Source organism: Anguilla rostrata, chromosome 8 (assembly GCF_018555375.3).
Source record: "Anguilla rostrata isolate EN2019 chromosome 8, ASM1855537v3, whole genome shotgun sequence".
NCBI lineage: Eukaryota > Metazoa > Chordata > Actinopteri > Anguilliformes > Anguillidae > Anguilla > Anguilla rostrata.
The window spans coordinates 38,449,458-38,470,467 of NC_057940.1; the positions used below are offsets into that span (position 1 = coordinate 38,449,458).

Consider the following 21,010-nt stretch of genomic DNA (forward strand, 5'->3'; position numbering starts at 1 on the left):
GCCCATGACTCCAACGGCCAGTTGTCACACTGCAAGGTTGACTTGAGCCAGTTTATATCACAGCTTTTGCGGGCTCTGCCATTTTGATTATGTACAGGGACGGACAGCAAAATAGCTACAAATGAAAGACATTTGCTAATATTTGGAAGAGCTGAATCGAAATGGTTAATAATGCGCATGTACTAAGCGCTATTTATTTTGGTATGTGACCCTCATTTCAGTAATCAGATTAATTAAGAGGATTACCGTCCGCTGAACGCACGCCATTCACGGCATGCCCCAATAATTGTTTTTGATTTATCTTTGAGCACTTCTGCAATGCCACTGAACGGTAATGAGAGCTGGCACTCATCGTCACTCGTGTGAAACCGCAGTGCTCTTTGTCACCAGGAGAGTTCCTCACAACTGCGTAGACAAGGCACATAGTAGGACAGACACGTTTGCATTCCCATATTAGCATACTCAGTTAAGGGTTGGGAGGAGCCAATCACAGGGGCCAAATGATAACAGAATTCAGAGAGGTTAGGGCTAAAGGTGCCCAGCTGAGAAAGCCGGTGTTAGTTTGTTCTATCAGTCACTCTGTCAATCAAATTTTATTTATATAGCACATTTTACATAGTCTTTAGGTTTAGCACTGCTAGCTGGCACTGTAGAGCTGCGCGTGTTGTTCCTCTGTGAAGGTAATACGAGGTGTAAAGTGAAGGGGAGTAGGTAGAGGAGTGGGTTTGGCTGTAGTATCGATGAAGAGGCACAGGAGCCCCAAGGTTAATCTCCCTAATCCCCTTATTGACTGACTACTGTCGCCAACGTGTCAGTGTGCACTAACCTGTGGGAGAAGGACTCCTGTTCCTTTGCTTCACAGCGGGAGGGAGAGACAGCCCACTGCATTCTAAGCTGCTTATCCCCTCTGTCTCAGTCATTCTTTCATACTTTGGCTCACAGTGACCTCTCTCTCTCTCTCACTCTCGCTCGCTGTGTCTTTCTCCCTTCCTCTCACTGTCTCTTGCTTGCTCCTTTTCTCGCTGTCTCTCACTTGCTTTCTCACTCTCTTGCTTGCTGTTTCTCTCAAGATCTCTCATTTGCTCTTTCTATCCGTTGCTTCCTGTCTTTCTCACTACTTCTCATTTGCCCTCTCTCTCTCCCTCTCTCTCTCTCACACACACACTCTCTCTCTCTCTCTCACACACACTCTCTCTCTCTCTCTCTCTCTCTCTCACACACTCTCTCTCTCTCTCTCCTCTTCCTCCTGGTCACATTGTAATGTAAGGAAGCAGTGACTGATCTGAAAATGTGCAGAATTAAGATGATGTAAACCGAACGCTTAAAGAGGACAGGAGTGGAGCGGGGTGGAGGGGTGTGGAGGAGGCAGCGGCGGTCAGGAGTTTCCCGTGGCTACGCATCAAAGCGTTTCGCTAGCGAAGCCGCGAGCCGCTGTCGGGTCAGGATGAAAAGGCTGCCCCCCCCCCCGGAGGCTATTTGTCAACAGCAGTGAAGGCAGCCACGTTGACTTATCTGATCTGGTTCCCCTTACAATCGCAGGGTCGCGTGCAGAGACCCCCGCCCCCTTTCTTTTTTTAAGCGCTAGCCGTATTTTCCTGGGTTGCCGGGCAGAATCCGCGGTTTAAAAGAGTGCTCCCACTGTCAGGAAACAAGGCTGCAGCTTCAAGCGGTTACTTAGGAGAACTGGGTCGCGCGCTCGCGTTACCGCCGAAAATCAAAGCGGGCCCAGCGCGGCGTAAAACTTACATGTGTAATATTTATATTTGGTTTGCCGAAGGTAAATACAGTCACGGTTCATCCGGCTGCTCTGTGTCAGTTCCCTTCGTGGCGCTTTAATCACAATCAAAGGGCTGGTGCGCTTCGAGAGATTCCCCATTTTTTTGGCAGAAGCGCGCTTTCATCCGAGTCCCACATGTTTACAGGACCGGGGCGCGCGACCCTTTCCGAAGCAGGAACAGCTGCTCTCGGAGTTGGCCGTGCCCACCGTCGGTTTTTACTGTGGACAGTTTGAAAATGTAATCGGGGATGGATGGTAAACAAAGGACTCATCACTTCATTTTGGGTCTGAAGACATGATCTTGTTTATGTCAGAATACGGCACTGAAAAAAGTGTCCGATAATCTATTCTCTTGGGCTAAATTATAATTTATATTATGTCACACAATGTTATCTGTTTGCCTTGCGAGCCGCTGCTTATTTTCAGGTTTTGTACCGAGTCCTTGATCTCGGTTGAAGTTAATTTTTGGTTCTTGCGTGAACGCTTTAAACGTTTGAGGACATTAAGATGCCGAGCTCCAGTTATTTCCTTTGTCACTGAGAGACTCCAGGCTCATGTTGTGTTCTGTGCTTTGAACAGATACGCGGTCTTACAATCCTCTGAAGCTTTTGTGTGTGGTTAAAAAAAGTCAGGAACATCCAATGACCATGTTCCAGTGATGGTCCATTAGTCGTTCTGGCTGCAGATCAATGAAACCACTGTTTCATTGTTTGCATATGTTCATATAATTTTGGGGAAAAAAAGAAAGCTTACACAGCATGTTCAAAGCAAGTGTCCCACCATGTACTGAAACATTTAATCAAGGGGTGTCAAACTCAAGTCCTGGAGGGCCTGCAGGTTTTTGGTGGTTTCTTTTTAATCAGTAGCAAATTCAGGCCTTGGGAACAAGACGTGTGGACTCTTCAGCCAATCAGCGAGTTAAATGTGGACTTTTCAGCCAATCAGTGGGTTAAGCAAATCGCCGTGGCCCAAACACACTGCAAACCAGCAGACACTGAGGCTACACAGGTGGAGTCTTACACCAGTGTGCAGACCACCAAGGGGAGCAACAGCAACATTATTCCCAGGATTCAAACTCACAGCCCCTCTGGCACCAACCAAGCCTAATAGAACTTTATATAGCTGCCTTTTTTCATTTTACTATGATCTTTCCTATTAGTAAAAACACACCACAACTCAGTATTAATCGTGTGATTGTTGTCGACAGCATGATTATTATTATTATTTTTGTAGTAATAAGCCTTGTTTGACCTGCCATCTCTGCGATTTATTAATGTTCTCCCAACAGCCAGCCGCTAGGCAAATATGTTCGTCCCCGCAAATTATTGCAAATTGAGCGAGAGTCACTGAACTGCACGCTCAACTATTACCGTTAATTAAGAGCAAGCTGTATTAGACATGGAAGCAATAAACACGACGACGTTCCGTCAGAGAAGGGAAACGCGTTCCCTCGTTCAGCGCGCTCTCGTTCGTTAGCCCTGAATTATTTTACACCGGTCAACGGGAGGATGTACATTGCTACAATTCCTTTACGTTGTCCTTCTATGACAGTCGAGGTAGAGGATGATGAATTTCATGGTGTGAACTTGATTTGACAGGTCTGAACATGCGTGTGTGGCTTTGGTTTTTTTGTGGGTGAGCTCAGCAGGGACCGACTGTGTTTCTGATGGAGGAAGCGGTTCTGACAGTGGAGTCGCTGTGTGCTCTTTATGTTCGTATTGTGAAGAGCCTCCGTGTATGACTGCCTTTGGGAGACTTAAAGCTAAGGTTAACCAAAAGCCATGAATTCACAATGATACACATCTTTGGGGCACTGATGGCAACAGCATTACCGCAAAGCAATATTAACAATAACTCTGGAGGACTTCCTGTTTAAAACCCTTCCCAAACTTTTTTGTCATTTGTACCGCCGCCCAGCAGGCAGTTTCAGCCAACCTGACTTTTGTACGTCTGTAGAAAGGGCCCTCCTAGCTACATCGGCTACAGGGATATGTAGTGTTCATCCGAGCAACCACAGCCATGTCCGCTTGTTTTTGTATGATGTCTTTAGCTCATTTGCATATCAGTGGAATGCCCACAACATCTTGTTAATGTCTGAACATTGATCGATTTTTTGCTCATGCTGTGTCACATAATTGATAGAACACATGCCTCTAGTATGGCATGAAAATGAAAATATTTAGGATCAGGTTTCGTTTAGCTTTGAGTTAGGTGTAGTGTTAGCTCTACAGGCCTTTTAACAAGTACGCTATAGGCACCCAGTGAAAAATCGGATAAAAAAATGAAAAAGTACATATCATTGGCATGGGGTTAAAGGGGTCGTCGTTTATAATGTATGCATAAAACAACTTGGTTGGAACTTATTACGACTTGGTAATTATTACAACTTGGCTGTAATAAGCATGATTTAATTGTCATCTGCTGTAACTGATAGCACACTGGCTTCATTTAAAACAGCTTACTGCATGGAAATAATACTTGTACATTGGCAATCAACTTTTGAATTTGACAGTTGTCCTCAACTGAATAACTGTCATCTCATTTCATGAGCAGATAAGTATTCTACGCACAAAAACAGTCCCAAAAATTAACCAGTTATTCTTATACATTACATTACATTACATTATAGGCATTTAGCTGACGCTCTTATCCAGAGCGACTTACAACAGTGTAACCAAACTCAGGATCAAGTCCACTTAAGTCCATTGAATAAAATGTAGATAAAAAGCCTTTACTATAGTAGCATACAGTAAGGAGACACAAGATAGTCTGAACCAAAATTTTTTTTTAATTTTTTTTTTATACCTATTGTGACTTCATTTGTTAGCAGTAATATAATTTTTGTATCCTTAGAAAAGTGGGGAGTGCAAAACTATTACATAATACTGGTAGTGTTGAGCATCTGTGAGAGTGTAAACAGCTATGTGAATGGAGTGTAAGAAACAGTACATCACTTTAACAGAACGTGTGAATTGCCTTGCACAGTCATGCCCAAGCACACAAAAACCCCTCTGTTTGCATTTCTTTCTTTTCAAAGTCATGGTAGTTTTTGTTATCCATTCCTTTCTAAAGGCAATGCATCATAAATGGCTGACATTGAACCCATCTAAAACTGAGGTCTGCGATGTCATCTTCACGCTTGTTTCTTATGAATATACTCCCCGTGTGCCATTCGTCTTCATTGGACCTCTCCAGAAAAGTGTGTTTGGGTGACTTGGTGTTATATTGCAGTTTGTTAGAATGAAAATGTTGCTGTTGTTTCACTGTGTGGCAAAAAATATGGTGGAGCAAAATAATAAGGATTCCTCTATTTCAAATTTAGAGGAATGCATAATGTTACTGCCGTTGAAAACCATAAACTAGACTTTTTGGAAACCTTATTTCAAACAGAAAGACTTCTTGTTTTGCTTAGTTTTCCTTATCTGTTACTCTTTTCAGAGCTTAATTGAAAGAATTATTCCTCTGTAGAATGCTAATAAATCATCTTCTCCCATATCTCGCCCACAAACTCATTTCAATTTGAAACGCTAAACTGCCACAGACCATATTGCATTCTTAATGAACAGACATCAGTGCCTCTAGAAATGGATTTAGAACGACAGATGTTACGTGAGTTTCACACCTATCTATTTCCGTTTGTATTTTGTGGCGCGCCATCCTCTTAATAAACCAGTACCGGGGGGTCGCCTGTGTCTGATGCTGGTGCGTGGCAACCCAAACACCTACTCTCCCGATCTCGGTGCTTATCGGAGCGTTCCTGGTATTTATGCTCTCCGAAAAGAGTCGTTACACAAGTAGTCACGATTAAAGTAGGCATGTTGCTATGGAAAAAAAAACTCAACAGCTGGAAAAACAAGCACCTGGCAGGGTTTGACGTGGCTGAGGACTCCAGCCGAGTGCAATCTCCCGTGAATTTATCGCTCTGTTATCTTGCGATCTTGTCAGATCTGTGTTCTTTTTTTTTTTTTGGTAGCTCCTCCGCCCGGCAGTTAGGCCGAGGCTCTGAACAAACAGAGCTGCCTGTTGCGCCCGAGGAGCCCGCGATTCGACGACAGAAAGCGCCCGCGGCACGGGCCGCCGTCGCCTAGCAACAGCCTCCTGCCACCCCTGGAATTAGCCTCTGGGAGGGCTCCGGCGAGCCGGGCTTACTGCGGGCCGGCTTACCTGCCGACCCCCCCCTCGGTCCACTGTCTGCCTTTCCGATTTCTCTCTGATGAGTTGAAGGGAAGTTGAAGTTGTGGGGGGCATTGCTGTGGCGGGCATTGCTTTGAAAAGCCGACCTCACCTTTAGTCTCGCTGCTGTTCACTGTCAGGTGAATTGCACGTTAATTGCTGAAGCTAGTCCACACTGCCTGTTAGGGTCTTCTCCATTCATCCAGTTTATTTTTCCTTTTGTAGAATTTGGTAAAGTACACTGCTTTCTGACTGGGTGGGCGAGTGTGCTGATTGCATGTTGTAATGCATGTTGTGTGTGTGTTCGATGGCCTTCCTTTCACCTGTGTGTCCAAATTCAGCCCTGAGCAAATGCAGTTATGTTAGTACTGCTGCCTGTGAGTGAGGTGGTGAGACATCAGCATAATTCTGTCACAAGAGTGGACAGGCGAGTCTGTCTTGTGTTTGATTGTTTTTAATAAAAATCTGGTCATGGTAGCCTGTGTGAGATCCCAGAAGCTCTGAGCAGCCGAGAAATCATGAATAAGAAATCATTAATAACATTAATAAGGGCTTGAAAGCATTGCATATGTAACAAGGATCCTTAGATTTTGAGGGATCCTAAGATCTGAAGGATCCTTGGATTTTTTTTTTTGTCTATTCCTGATACATGGAGGTTCGGTTTGTAAAATCCACCCCAAACAGAATATTTGATTTGATCTAATTATCCCGTAATTTCATACGAACATCTCTTGTACTGAAAGAAATGCTGGAGGCTCTGATTGTCTATTTGCGCCCTTTAATGATACAGTCATAAGACACGGTGAAGGTAGTGAACTTTGACCTCCCCCATATAATCACCCTCCTCATTCATGTGAGGAAGATTGCGTATTTGCATCTTTAATGCTATCCGTTATTATGCTATTCACTTAGAGCGCATGAATAATTTCTCTCTGGTATGCTAATATTAATACTTTGCCTTGTCTCCTCCGCAGGAAAGATCTGGAACACCTCAAAGGTAAGAGCCCGGCTTAAGCCTCTGTTTGTGCGGGCAGTAATTGGTGGCTGGTGACATTCTGCGCAGCTCTCGCACAGCGAAGAAACCCTTAATCAGCCCGTTCCCTGTCCTGGTAATGAAAGGCTATCGCTAGCATTCGGCTGTGAAGACGCGCGATTGTAGTGCTTGGAGCTGTCTGCTCTCCGCCAGTCTCTGCCTGTCTGCTTGGCTTTAGAAGCTGGACGTCGGCTCAGAAGCAATTGCAAGTGAGCTGTTTCTGTTAGCAGGTACCTTACTGTTTTAGGGTCTACAATGCAGGCCCTGGTTTTCGGAAAACATTTCCGACCAATGGCATGAGCTGACAGGACTGTATTTTCTCCATTAGAAAGCAAGTATGTGTAACACTGCGCTGTAAACTTGATTGGGTGTGTCGTCACCAAATGTAATACCAATCGGAGAAGAATGGAGGCTCCATGCAGTGCGCCAATAGATTCCGTAAATTCGCAATAGTGTCAATAGACTTCATACTTGAGTACTTTGCACATGTTTCAGTGTCAGCCTTTCTTCAGTGTGAACATATGACAATGAAATGACCTATATATACAGTATATATATGTATGTGTATATATATATATATATATATATATATATACACACAGCACCATAATGTTTTGGACAAAGACATGTATTTTCGTCTTGATTTGGCTTTGTACTTCACATTATTACCACTTCGGTTTCACCATGTACAGTAGAAATTGCAGCACTTTTTGTACGTGGCGCCCCTCCATTTCAGGGCACCATAATGTTTGGGACATATTAGTGCTGTGTAAATGAAAGTAGTCATGTTTAGAACTTTGTTGCAATCAAGGAGGGAAAAAGTCTTTGTCCTAAACATTGTGGAGCTCACTGTACACAAAGCAAGTATGTGGACACTGACTCAATGCAGGAATTTCAAATGCTATGCCAGTCATTGAACTTGTTTTAAAATTTTAAAATCGTATGTATATAAATGAGTGGCTTTTCATATTCCTCATTAATTGGTAGGTCTTCATCCTGATGACTTTATATAGCAAAAGAACATTTGAAAGGTGCAAGTTGTCATTGCATAAAGGCTAGTGGGCTGTTCTGTGCAAACCTGCCTCTGAAGCACCTGTTTTAACAACTGCTTCGCTTAATTCATTTGGCTCTGTCTGCGATGCGTGCCAGATGACAACTGGCACACATTTACTGATATTTCCGTCTTATGAAAATGTACTTAATCCAAGCCTCTCTGCTGGGAAATATGCAGAAATTTCCATTTAAATAAACGGGAATGAGATAAACCAAGCTTCAGAAGCATTTTCATTTTGCACAGAATGCCTATTTCCCTATTTGCACAGAGGGATTGTGTTGCGATTTATTGAAGCGCTGATGGTTTGAAATGTGTGCGGAATGATTTCCTTAAATAATTTCAATTAAATGGCTCCCGTTTGATTTCCGTGGTCCAAGTGCAGATTTAAAATGCTTGTGCATTTAGTCAAATACCAGCAGAGTTTGTCAACCTCTAGTGCATGTGGGTTGGAACAGCCCTGAAATGACCACTTTTGGGTTTATAAACCTAGGCTCCTTTTTTGCAATTTGGCTGGATGAAAAAGTAAGGAAGATGGGTTGAAGGTTCAAGATGCAACTATTGAACAGTCAATCAAACTGAGCCACAAAAAGTAGTAAGATGTGTTGAAGGACTGGTGAAAGTTACCACTACAAAGTGTAGGTGGGTTCTGTTTATTTTCTCCTCACACACTATACCCACCCTCTGTACGATAGAGGATGCAGCAGTGGAAACTGCATTCCGTTAACTGCAATGCTATTAAAAAGATACCTCAAAACAGACTTCCGCCCCTTGTCCCACCAACACCGCTAGGTAATAAACATCAATTACACTTATGTGCTGTCTGCAGTGTTTGCGCCCTGCGGACTTCTTTACATTTAAAACCGCAAGAACAGTGACTGCACTTAGACCGGCTTCGCTATGAAACTATGGCTTTAGTTTAATGGCAATTATTTGTAACTAAATTTCAGTTATTTCATATATATATATATATAGTTATTTCAGTCAGGTGTGGATTGGCCATGCAGAAGAGTTGGTTGGTGGCTTTTACTGGCGAGATTGCGCGATTGGTTGTTTAAGCGTGCCGTATTTCACGCACGTCCCCTCTGGCCATTCCACCGCTTTCTGTTTATCTCACATTTTGCCCTCCCTTTATTTCTTCCTCCATCATCCTTCCCGGGTTTTATCCCCCCTCCGTTATTTGCTACCATAGTTACGGAGTTATTTGAGTGCGCTGCTAAATGGAATTTGGAATTACAGTGATGACGCACCATTTGAGAAGATTGCAGCAGGAAGGGAGAGCAGCTGTTGGCAGTCCGACTCTCCGTGATAAAAGCTGCATCCCTTTTACTTCCTGTGCAATTTATAACTCCGGCTTTTGCAGTGAACTGTTTAAGCAAGCAACCCCGCAATAGTATACACATTTTTAGTATACTATAAAACAAGTATGGGTAATTATCCCTAAAAGTTAGATTCTGCTGTTAAGATCAGATAATAGTTCCAAGTTGCTACTAGAGTGGTACCATGTTAGAGAATACTTTTTCCCCTCTGAACTGAATTGAAATCAATGTGACATCCCAAGTCCCGCAGAGTAAATTCTTTTGATGTTGATCAAAGGGTGCTGAATATGTCTTCATTTCTCTGTGAAACAGAACTGATGGATAAGAATGATGGGAACCAGCACTATTGTGCGTGTGTGTTTTCATCGGGTCAAGTGGGTTCCCTGTAAGTTCCCTGTAATGGAAGTGAACTCTTTGGCATGTTCTGCGACGTCTTACTATTGAGGAGAGCTAAATGAATCATCGATTGGCCCTCTGATTGCATGATGCGTCACTGCTGCGGCATGTATTTTTAATTTTCTGTGAGTTCAGCTGCATGGAGGCAGACTGTTTAATGGACCTTGAGACTGTCGTTTTATCTCTGTGGAACAAAAGGGCCGAAATTAAAATGCAGCATGGTACTTCTCTTTAACATCATTATTAGTTTTAAGCTAAGCAAAAAAATTTGATTAATCTGCAACTTGACTATAGCCAGTTCAAGCAAGTGTTAAATTTCAGCTTCAGGTACATTTGCTGGTTACAGAAAAGCATTACACTTACAGTATATGAATTAAAGTCCTATTGTAATTTGCATTAAGATAATGCAGTTATTTTTACTTAAAATTGAAATGTTAATATTACCACTGTGAGTAAATAAGCTTGTCTTGCTGTAGAATGCGGGTAAAACACACATAAGCACACCTAATCTAAATATATTTTGTTCACTGAAGTACTGAGGGCCATGGTCATTTATAAATTAGGGGTTGATGCCCATTTCACTGTCTGTGAGGGAAAAAAAAAAAAAAACTATTATGACAACATGGAAAACTATGAGTGCTCATATTTTCAGTGCCAGTGGAGTATGGATGTGCCTTGTTACATCTGGAAACTGTATTTAATAACTGTATTTAATTTTCAGTATGGGAAGAAATGGCACGGAACAGGCCAGTTGGAATAACATGTACAAATAAAATGTGAGTGACAGGTCTTAGACCTCCTGTGGTGCTAAGAAACAGGCCTTTCGGCATTAACTTAGACAGCCGATGACAGATCTCAGATCGGCAGTGGGGTAAAGAAACAGGCCTTTCGGCATTAACCTAGACAGCCGATGACTGATCTCAGATCAGCAGTGGGCTAAAGAAACCTGCCTTCGGGATGAGGTGCACAGCTGGGAATGTCTGCTCTCAGACCGGCTGTACGAAGAGAAGGATGAGTTCATTCTCCCGTTCCCCGTACCGTACCGAGGGTCGGACGCTCTGCGAGCTTGTTATGATACCAGCGTGTCAGGGAAGTGCTTTGAGGTAAAAGCCTGGTCCCAATGAATAATAAATCACCCATTCAATTCAATAACAGCTTCCCTGCTTATGGGAAATACCCAGCAAAACCCCTACTGTGAGTTGCAATCCCAGGCTATAAATATTAATAGCCAATCGATACAAATCAGGACGGTTTGCCTTTTATAGACGCTGGGTTGCGTTTGGGGAGAAAAAAGAACACGCTGTAGGATTTTTTTTTCTTCTTTTGAGTGTAGGAATCCTCTGAATGAACCCGTCTTTGCTCCTGTGTACGGGACAGCGAATGCCTCCATGCGCTGCCTTCTTTGTTGTGTGGCGGAATATTTAAATGGGATAAGGAGGCCAGGTTTATAAAATAGCTGGAGCAGAAAGGGTTTGCCCCGGAGCGATAGGCTTTGAAATCCCCCGCGATGGCCCTCCCCAAGGACGTTACCCCCCACCCCCCCAGCCCCCCCCCCCTCCCCTCCGCAGACGCGGTGAGCGCAGATGCCGTTTTACGCTCCGTGTCATTCCGATTTTTGGCGCAAATTCTCCGGTGCATTAGCTACACCCTGGATTATGGTCGCGCGGTGGCATTATGATATACGGTACTCTCCTCGTATCATAATACGTATCTGTGGGCAGGGGGAAAATTTGAATATACAGGGGCCCCTTTTGACAAGGGAGGAATTCGATCAAATATTTAGCCGTGCACCGCGTAAGAAGCTTTTCAGAATTTCTGGGTTTAAAGCTGTGCTCTGCTATTATTTATAATTCATCCAGATCGGTTTGCCAGTAAGTAATGTATCTTTGCTTTAGACCTTTCAAAGTTCTCAAAAGGGCAAATGTGCTGAACAATTTCAGTTGGCAAATTCCACAAGGGCTTAATTATAAGAGTTTGAAGTGCATTTAGGAGGAGCGATTCGATAAGAATACGTTCTCAGCTGGCCCAAGCTGAGCTCTTTTATGTGCTGTGTGAGGGGGCTGCTCTGAGCCAGCCATAAATCAAGGCAGTTAAACAATTTTTACCGTAGTTTTTCTTTTGCGATCTGTGCGTTCAGATGGATCGTGACATCATGATGACCAAGTCTTTGTGGATTTATCATTATCGTCAACTATTTGGAATTTTCAACTATTGCTACAAAGCCTTTTTCGGAAAAGTGCTGGACCCTGTGGCCCCTGAAACACTTTGTAATTGCTGTGCAGTCACTACAGCAGTTGTGTGGCATTGAGTAGTTGGTTAGGTACTTTGCCAGTTACCTCATTAGTGAAGTTAAGCAGTTTAGTCTGGTTTTTTTAGTCATTCATGCAGTGTTATTTTGTCCTTCTCCCATAATGTAATTTGTTTTACATTATATACAGGAATATATGAGCGACCTCCACAAAAAAATGCTCTCTGTCCAAATTTCGCCCTGTCTGTGCAATGCGCTTTTTCAGCAGTTCCCTGACATTGCCTGACACTGCATCTCCCATGAGCCTTTGAGGAGCATCACAGAGCCAGCCAACTAAGCACACAAACATCTGATTTATGTTTCTTTATGTTTGCTCTAAATATCTTTGTATGCTTGCTGCTTAACCCGGGAACGTCAGATGTGCGACAACGAATATCAACTAAAAACCAAGGCAGCTGAGGGCTTTCAGGATAAACAGATATTGCTCTTGCTTATCCTCGAGACAACCTTAATTACTCTCTGTGGTGAAGATGGCAGCTTACACTGGTAAACAGTAGGAATGTGTATGTAATAGAATTTATATTCAGTAGATTGTGAGCAGTAATAAATGTCTGTCAGCTTGAGTTGAACAGCTGTGTTTGGCAGTTACAGATATATGATTTTTGTAGATTAAAGGTTTCCATGTACTGACTTGATAGAGTTCTCTAAAAAAAGGATAAATTTATCTGTACATTTTCCTAAACTGTAGCTTGTATGTGAGTGTTAATTGTTGCTAGTTAGAATGCACATTCTTTCCGGAAACAGCTTTGGCTCATGTAAGGCATCGGTTGACCTTTATGGGACAAATAATTTATTTTCAAATAGATTTAATGTATAATGCCCAGATCTTCTCATTTTTGAGAGTGGTATTTGAGATGTCTGTCCAGTATATTATTATTGAGATTGTTTAAAGTTTGTACGATTCATTGTGCTAAGTTTCCCAGTTTAAATAAAATGTTTCAAATCCCCCCCCCCTTTTCAGGGCATCATAATATTTCAGACAAATGTCTTCACAGATGTTCCTGATTAGTCAGGTGTGTTAAATTGCTTCTTTTGTGCAGGTATAAGAGAGCTTTCAGTATCTAGTCTTTATTTCTAGGATTCTGATGGTCTTCAGAGTCTCTTATGAGTGTTTGGCAGCATAAGGACCAGAGTTATGCCAGTGAAAGTCAAGGAAGCCAGTATAATGCTTGGAAATCTGAAGAACAAAAACAAAAACAGTCAGAGACATAGACCAAACCATAGGCTTACCAAAATCTACTGTTTGAAACATCATTAAGAATAGGGAGAGCACTGGTGAGCTTGGTAATTGCAAAGGGCCTGGTAGGCTAAGTCAATTATTGTCCTCCTTGCCCAGCTACACGCTCTTATTAAAAATATTAATTAACTCAGCAGAATATGGTTATTTGCCTTCATTTCAAGTAGACAGAAACAATTTGTTAATTTCCAGACACCAAAGCCCATCCAGTGGAGCCAGGCTAAATGCTCCAGTAAAACACACAAAGGAACATCTGCTTGTTAAACCAATGTCCATCGCGCCTGGACGTCATGTTACTGTGTTTGTATCTTTTGCTCCTTTGCTTTGTGCTAAGGTCACGGCATTGACTGAAACTGCTCAAAGACTGTGTCAGCCTTCAGAGTGCTTTTAGCATCTATACTGCATACATCCCTGCTCATCCAAGATGATAAATCGAAACAAAGCGCATTGAAAACAGAAGGACGTCTCTCAAGAGAACAGTGAGACGTAGCCTACAGGAGTGTCGAAACCTACCAAAGTCAATTTCTTCTGTATCCCTTCTGCGTTTATGCTGGAATATAAGGATGAGTGGAAGCTGCTCGCGTATTTTGCTTTCTGTGCAGTGTTTTTTTGATTGGATTGTATTCCTGTGGAAACTGGCTCTTCCTCCATTGGGAAATAAAGATGCACAGCTGGTTGGAAATTGGACCGATCGTCTCAGAAACCTGCTAATGATCCTGATTTTGGTACATACACTTGCAGTGAGCACGTGGAAGGGGAGGGGCATTAGGGCATTAGCGAAGGCACACTGCACCCCCCCTGCGAGACTCCGCCCAGAGGGGCAGTGATCGAACCTCCTGCTCCTGTAGCCCCCCTCCTTCCCTTGCATCATTTCCCCCAGGCCGTTTGTCATCATCTCTCAGTGTAGAGCCTGAGGGGCTTTCCTGGAAGATTTCGGAGCACCTGTCTCTGGGAGCAAAGGTCAAGGAAAAAAAATAAATTGAGTTTGGTGGGGGTGTGCTGGGAGGAATTATTGAATGCACATAGCCGCACATTGCCCCCTGGTCTCAGTGATGTTAAGCATTATTGGGTGGGACAGGATTACCCGTCAGTGTAATGCACCTATCACATGGAATGGCATTACTGTCGGGCTGGGGCTTGTGTTTGTTTTTGCTCAGTCTGATCGAAGCCCCCCCCCCCCTTCAGCGGGGCCGGTAAGTGGTACGTTCCAGCTACTACTAGCACTGGCTCCCCTGCCAGCATCTCCACAGTGTTGTCGGTCCACAGTCAGCTGCACACCGAGCCCTGAGAGCGCGTGTGTGCGTGCGTGTGTGTGTGCGCGCGAGGCAGCGTGGGGGGAGAGCATCGGCATCGGCACCGGCGAGAGCGCGACTGTGACCGCGTGCGTGTGTGTGTGTGTGCGTGCGTACGTGTGTGTGTGTGTGTGTGTGTGTGTGCGCGCGCGCCTCCGGCTCCTCCTGGGCGCTCCCTCCCCAGCCCTCGGAGGATGAGCGGCGGGCCAGCGCCGCTGTAGACCGGAGCTCCTCTGCGCCTCCTCTCCAGCACGGCTCCGCGCTCCCGTCTGCTCCCCCCTCCCCCCCGTCGGCGCAGGGATGTCTTCTCCGGGATCCGCCGACGGCAGCCAGCAGGAGTCCCGTAGGTCCTCCGCCGCGCCTCCTCTGTGAAATCTACACGTTTACTTTTACTGTTCCTTAAACGCTTTCTCCGAGTTGCGTCTTCGCGTGTTTTTCCGTGCGGAGCGGATTGGTCCGGTTCGTGTGCTGATGGTTCTTTCTGTGAACAGTGGCTGCGGACGGCACGTTAGGTCTGCGCTGTGATCCGGCTCCCTCAGTGGGCAGAGAGTTTTTTTGTTAAGCCCCGGGTGGACTGTGGTGTTGCAGCTTGGCCTTGCCGGCAGTTGTCACAGAAACGGTTGCCGTTGGGATTGAGAGAGACAGGCTGACTCTCGCTCTCCTCCTCTCCTTTGCTTCAAACTGCAGCTGCTCCTGCTGTCTGTGCTGAGCTCGGAAGGTTGTTGCATTAAACTTACAGTACACTAGACTTACCTTGAACTGTACATTAGTGTGATTCTGCTGGAAGTGTATCAATCTATATCAGATGTTGCTTCGGTACTTTGAACAGCTAGTCCTTATGTGTGATGGCAACAACGATGATGGCTGTGATAAAATGATAATGATGATGCTGATGATAATGGTTGTGGATGATAGCGACAGTATCTCTTTGTTTTTATTCTGGTGTGAAAGTTCTGAAGCTAACAGGAGCGATAGCAGGTGCACTAGTGGACGGCCAGGTGCGCGGTCTCTGAAGGTGTGAGATCCTCAGCATGTCCCGGTAGCTCTTTCCTGTTTGGCTGTCCTCCCTTAAAGAGATGAACAGTCAGGGTGTATTAGAACAGGTTCTGATCTGAACAGGGACAACTGACGAACTGCTGTGTCTCTCTCCATCTCGTTCTGCTGCATGGGACCCTGGGATAGGGCGAGATTGTGCGGGGTGCTTGTCGATCAGGCCTGAGGAAGGAGGCTGCCGTTCTGTTGGCCCCCTGAGACCCTGGACGTGATTTACCGCTCCCCCCCCCCCCCTTGTCCCAGCGGAGCTCCTGTTCCCGTTCTCCCCACCCATCCGAGAACTCTCACACAGACTTTTAATTAACTCAATGGACCCTGCGCTCGCCCCAAACAGGGAGAAACAATTAATTCACCCAGGCCAAAAATCAAAGATGGAGGACGTGCCGGCCGTCGGCCTGAGCCGGGTTAAGTAGCAACAGCGAACTGAATTGGCAAAAGTACCGATCGCGTGAGGAGCTGCCTCTGCTTCTCTGGCTGGAAAGGCCAAATATTGAACACTGCTCGTGATCACGTCGAGCGGACGCAGTGAGCTACATTTTGGGTTAAACTCCTCTACATTTTTGTTTTTCTTCTGTTCGCGATCGACGCTCTCAGAGCCGCGGAGGTCAGGATTGACACGGAGACGCGGCGGGATCCCGGTGGGCGGAAGCTCAGGGAACGTTCTGTAAGAGCAGCAGCAGCCCACGCCGAAGACTGACTGCGCAGCGTTCGCCGACCGCGCCGTCGTGCTTCTCGCTCCCGCTCCTCCCGACCCCCGTGGCTCTCTGTGTTCTCAGCGAGCGGGTCGCCAGAAAGATCAGCCTTAACTGAGCCCGCGTTAAATATTAATCGCTATTAAAGCGGACCGGCGCAGGAGCGGTTAGCCTCTGCTCCATGTTAACGAGAGACCGCATCCTACGGGGCACGTCTTCTGGTCACTTTGCGGTGCGGAAGGTCAATGGTGGGCTTTCAGGATGTTGGACGGGTTTGTGAAGTTGCAGGTTTGTGTGAGGTTTTGATTGATTTGATTTTGTTTTTGGGTTACAATATGTATACATTGTACAGCCCGGAGGATAGCATGGTAAAGTGTTCAACACCTGTTTCTAACATCGGTCCCCGATGTTGATATTAAAAAACCGTCAAGGTAACGAGGGTTACCTTGGAGGCCGGAGGGTGTAAGGCAGGGGCACCTTCTGGAAGTGAGAGATGAGAAGGTTCCTGATTATAAATGTGTGGGCTGAAAATTTCTGAGAGAAAAGAGTGTGATATTGAATGTTACTGAACGTATTATTGCCAGATATATTGTTTGAGGCATTAATGGATGCCACATCTTGGGTTCAGTGGGTAGCCCTACAATTGGCAGTTTAGAACAAGACCGTGGAGAGAGGGTGTGCTGCGTTCGCTGTGGAGCAGTGTCATTACACTGAGGCCTGGATCTAGCCTGCAAGCACCCGCCTGCAGTTCATTTGTGAAGTGAATGATGAACTTCAATTAACATATTGGGCAAAACACTTGCTGAAATATTGTATTTGCTAAGCATTAGTCAGGATGCTGCTTCAGAGCTGTTGGATGAAGGAAGTACACCACAGGGGCTGGTTGCTTGCTGCTTAAAAATGCTCCTTCTTGCTGACCTCTGATATGAATTAATAAAAACTGGGAAGCTTTGGGTGAGAATTTATTCTGCATTGTTAACCATAGTTTTCTGCAGCTGACCCGTACGGCCCTGGTAGCTGTGCAGATCTCCCCTCTCCCCGCTGTTATTGATGGCCTCTCGCTCAATGAGCTGCTTGTTACTGAACTTGGGCATGTTGTGTGCACTGGAGCGTACTCCTGACAGACTTGCAGGCGGAGAGTGTCAGTGCACGAAAGAGAGGGGGAGGGGGGGTGTCTGCATGCGCATGAGAGAGGGGGAGGGCTCTGCACGTGCATGAGAGAGAGCTAGTGAGAAAAAGGGACAGAAATGGAGAGTGACAGAGAGAGAAAGAGTGAGAGAGAGAGAGAGGGAGAGAGAGAGAGAGAGAGCTCATCTGCAGTTAATTGGCAGGCTAAGCCTTCCAGACCAGAGGAGGAAACTGCCATGAAAGTTGGGTGCCTGCATGTCAGCGGCACAGCCGTTCATGGGGCAGTAGTGGGGCTGGAGGTTAATTCCATCTGTGACGAAACAAGAAAGAGGACTTTGAGTGACGGCCATTAAGCACTGCAGGAGCAGGTTTCTTTGAGGCTGCTGCCCCGTGCTTTGAGCTCCTAGCCCCGCCCCCCAGGCTCCATTGGGCCGTTAGAAGCTGGCGAGCGGCGCGCTGCTTTTCTGGACCCGTTCCAGAGCGCGGCCGGCCGCCGCTCGATGGGACGCTTTTCCGCGAGCCGAAATGAGATTCGATCCCCATCTCGGGATCGGCTCGCCGCGCATTGATCGCCTCCATCCATCTCTGTTCCGGCAGCTTCTGCTCCTCAGTTCCAGGAGATATCCTCCCGGCCTCAAAGGAAGCTCTGCTGTTGGGTGACATTTTGCATTCAGATGATTTTTGAGGGGAAAGGCGATTGGAAAATCTCAATTGCGATATCTGAACGATCGCTCTCGCTTGCTCCTCTGTCAGGCCAGAGGTTTAGCTCGTTAACGGTAATCAGCGTGCTGAAGCTAACGATCGGCTTGTGCGTTTCTTTTCTTTCTTTCTCGTGTTTGAAAGCGGGAAAGCGGATGCGACAGCCCGTCGGAGGCGTTCCGTCCGAAAGCATCGCGGCCTGTCGGCGCTGGCGTCCCCGCCGAAGCGCGGGCGGTAACGAGATTGCACGCTCGGGCCGATAACGTGACGCGGCGGTGGCAGCCGTGGAGAGATGAGCGCCGTGCCGAACCGCTAGCGGGAACCCTCCGAATCCCCCCGCTGGGGACCAAAGAGGCGCTCCGTGCCCAGGGGATACCATACCTAACCCTAAATAAGAGTCATCTGGCATTAGACCAGTTCACACATTCTCACATCTGCGTGTGGTGATTGGACTGCAGAATTCCTCCATCACTCCTCACATTTATTACTACTGAAAATAAGAAGCTTGTTGACAGTCATGGCCAAAGATTTACCACAGGGTTATTCCTCAGTGAACAACAGCAGTGACAGTATTGTGAATGTGCAGGTATTGGGCAGGGGACCGGTCAACCAAAGAGTGCAGTAAAAAGACCCGCGATGAACCGGCAACAGATCTATTGAGTTTTTCACTACAGCTGGTGTGGGGTTGAGTGTGGCTTTGAAACGGTTCGCTCCTTTTCAAAGCCAGAAGGGCAAAGAGTCCTGTCTTCACAAAAGAAAGGGAGGAGAATGAAACCAGTACGTGTTGGAGGATTGTAAACTCTCGCCTCCCGTGCTGCTTGCCCTTTACGGTCAACGGTCGCGCCACTTACCCCGGAGAGCGCGTCCGCGAACCGCGCGCTTGTTTTTCCGTTAACCGTGTCATCGTGTTTTAATAATTCAGTCACGGCTGGCTCCGCCGCCCTCGTCTTTAATGGCAGCCGTGTGATAGATACGCCCCCCCCCCCCCTCCCCCCCCAACCTGCCCCGTCCGCCAAGAGAGAGCGAGGAGCCGGGACGCGCGCGGTGAGCACCGGCGAAATGATGCGCTACGCCGCCTAATTGCTTCTGAAGTAGCGCTCCTTCAGAGCTCTGCCAGGAGAAGAAGAATAATGGATACGCGAGGGTTAAATTTCACGGTCAGTTTTTTTTTATAACTGACTGCCTGCCTGGTAGAACCTATTTGGCTTTGCCAGAGTTCTGTATTGTAGCCCGTGCGTGTTTGCGGGAAACGATGCGAACGGCTCGCGCCGCGGTCAGCTGATCCAGTCGGAGGGCGCTCTGTTGTAAATCCGCTCACGTTGTCTCGTAAAAGAAAATGAACAGAATTACGTGCTGCCGTTTGCTTCCCATGCTAAGTACAGTACGTAAAAGAGTAAATTAAGGTTTCAGCACATGTAGCTTGGTTGTGAAGACGAGGCTCAAGGTGAGTAAAAAGGTGAGGCTCGATGTAAATACATATTTGAATTTAAACGAACCCATTATCCTGGAGGCGGAGGGCCAACCACGTATCTGCATATTAGCATGTGCTCTGAATTTGGATATATTTCCTTTTTTTTTTTAGCATGTTTTCATTCTTTTTCTTTTTTTCCCCCACAATTTGGAATGCCCAATCCTGACTATAAGTCAGTCCTGTACCAGCCATATCCTCTGTCAGTTTGCATTAGGATGTGTGCCCCCCCCCCCTAAAGTGAGTGCAACCAGCCCCCCCACTGCTGTTCACTATGCAGTCCACCAGCAGAGTTGGGCAGTTAGGGTGACAGAGAAACTAGACAGTTGGTGCAAGCGCAGTGGTTTTGCCCAATTCACCGCAGGGGGTTGCTATTGGCAGAAGACACAGAAAATCCACTTCTGATCTAATCCCTCCCTCCCTCCCGGGGGATAAGACTATTTATGAGTCAGGACGGACTCCTGGCCACAGTCAGCACTGTATTGGCCCAAATTCCCCTCATTCCTTGGCAGCGACACACGATGAGCTGTCGTCCGAGGAGAGTTTCTGCAGTACCGTCCGCATTTAGTTTAGTCCTCTGTGTCTTTGTATCTCGCTGATGGCTGTGATATAAGGGGCTGGAACCACTCCCATCAGTTCTTACCTCATCATCCCCAAAGTGTACTGCTGCTGAACTGGCCTTTTCTATTGAAGAACCGCCTGGCCACAAACCTTTATCTCAAGGGTTTGTGACATCGTGATGTGTGATGTGCTGACCATCCATGCTTAAGAGATGAATATTAATGCGCCTTCTGGTCTTCCCTGTGACACATTCTGACTGGTCTGAAGTGTCATGCATTTTATTTAAATTTCTACTGCAGTAAAATCCCTGTGGGTCAAATTGTTGAATATGGTATCACAGTATTTCCCAAAAAGTATAGAAACGCTATCAGAAGTCTTTAATTCAGTAACCTCTATCAGTAATAGTTTACCACAGATGGATGGGAGGTTGCTCACTGGTGCGCAGTAGGCATGATGTCTGTGTCGCGTGCATTTCTGTGAGTCCAGCTGTATGGATGTGTAAATGAGTGCTTAGAGCTCTGATGGGCCTCGGCCCAGTTGAGAAGCACGTCACCCTGTGCATAATCAAATCTGAAGTGACGTGTGGGCCACAGACCCTCAAAGCGGGCGTCCTATTTTTAAAAACACACTTCCCTTTTCAGGTTGTGTCATGCTTTGGGGCCTCTTGAGTCCGCTTTAATGTGCTTCACAAAACTATGTGGGAACAAACATCTTTTTAAAATGAGAACTTTGAGAACCGGTCAGTGAATGAAGAAATGCACTGCTCACTCTGAATAATTGTGTTTTTTCCGCAAAACAAAATCTATGCATATTGTCCTAGATT

General features: G+C 45.9%; 1 protein-coding gene across 2 annotated transcripts in view; it reads left to right on the top strand.

The window, feature by feature from the left end:
* LOC135261677 (dysbindin-A-like) overlaps positions 1-21,010 on the top strand; it is a 69,384-nt gene that overhangs the window by 20,765 nt on the left and 27,609 nt on the right. For both annotated transcript variants that reach the window (XM_064348188.1, XM_064348187.1), the window contains exon 7: positions 6,925-6,947. In XM_064348188.1, the coding sequence (XP_064204258.1) occupies positions 6,925-6,947 (23 nt within the window). The remainder of the gene's footprint in view (positions 1-6,924; positions 6,948-21,010) is intronic.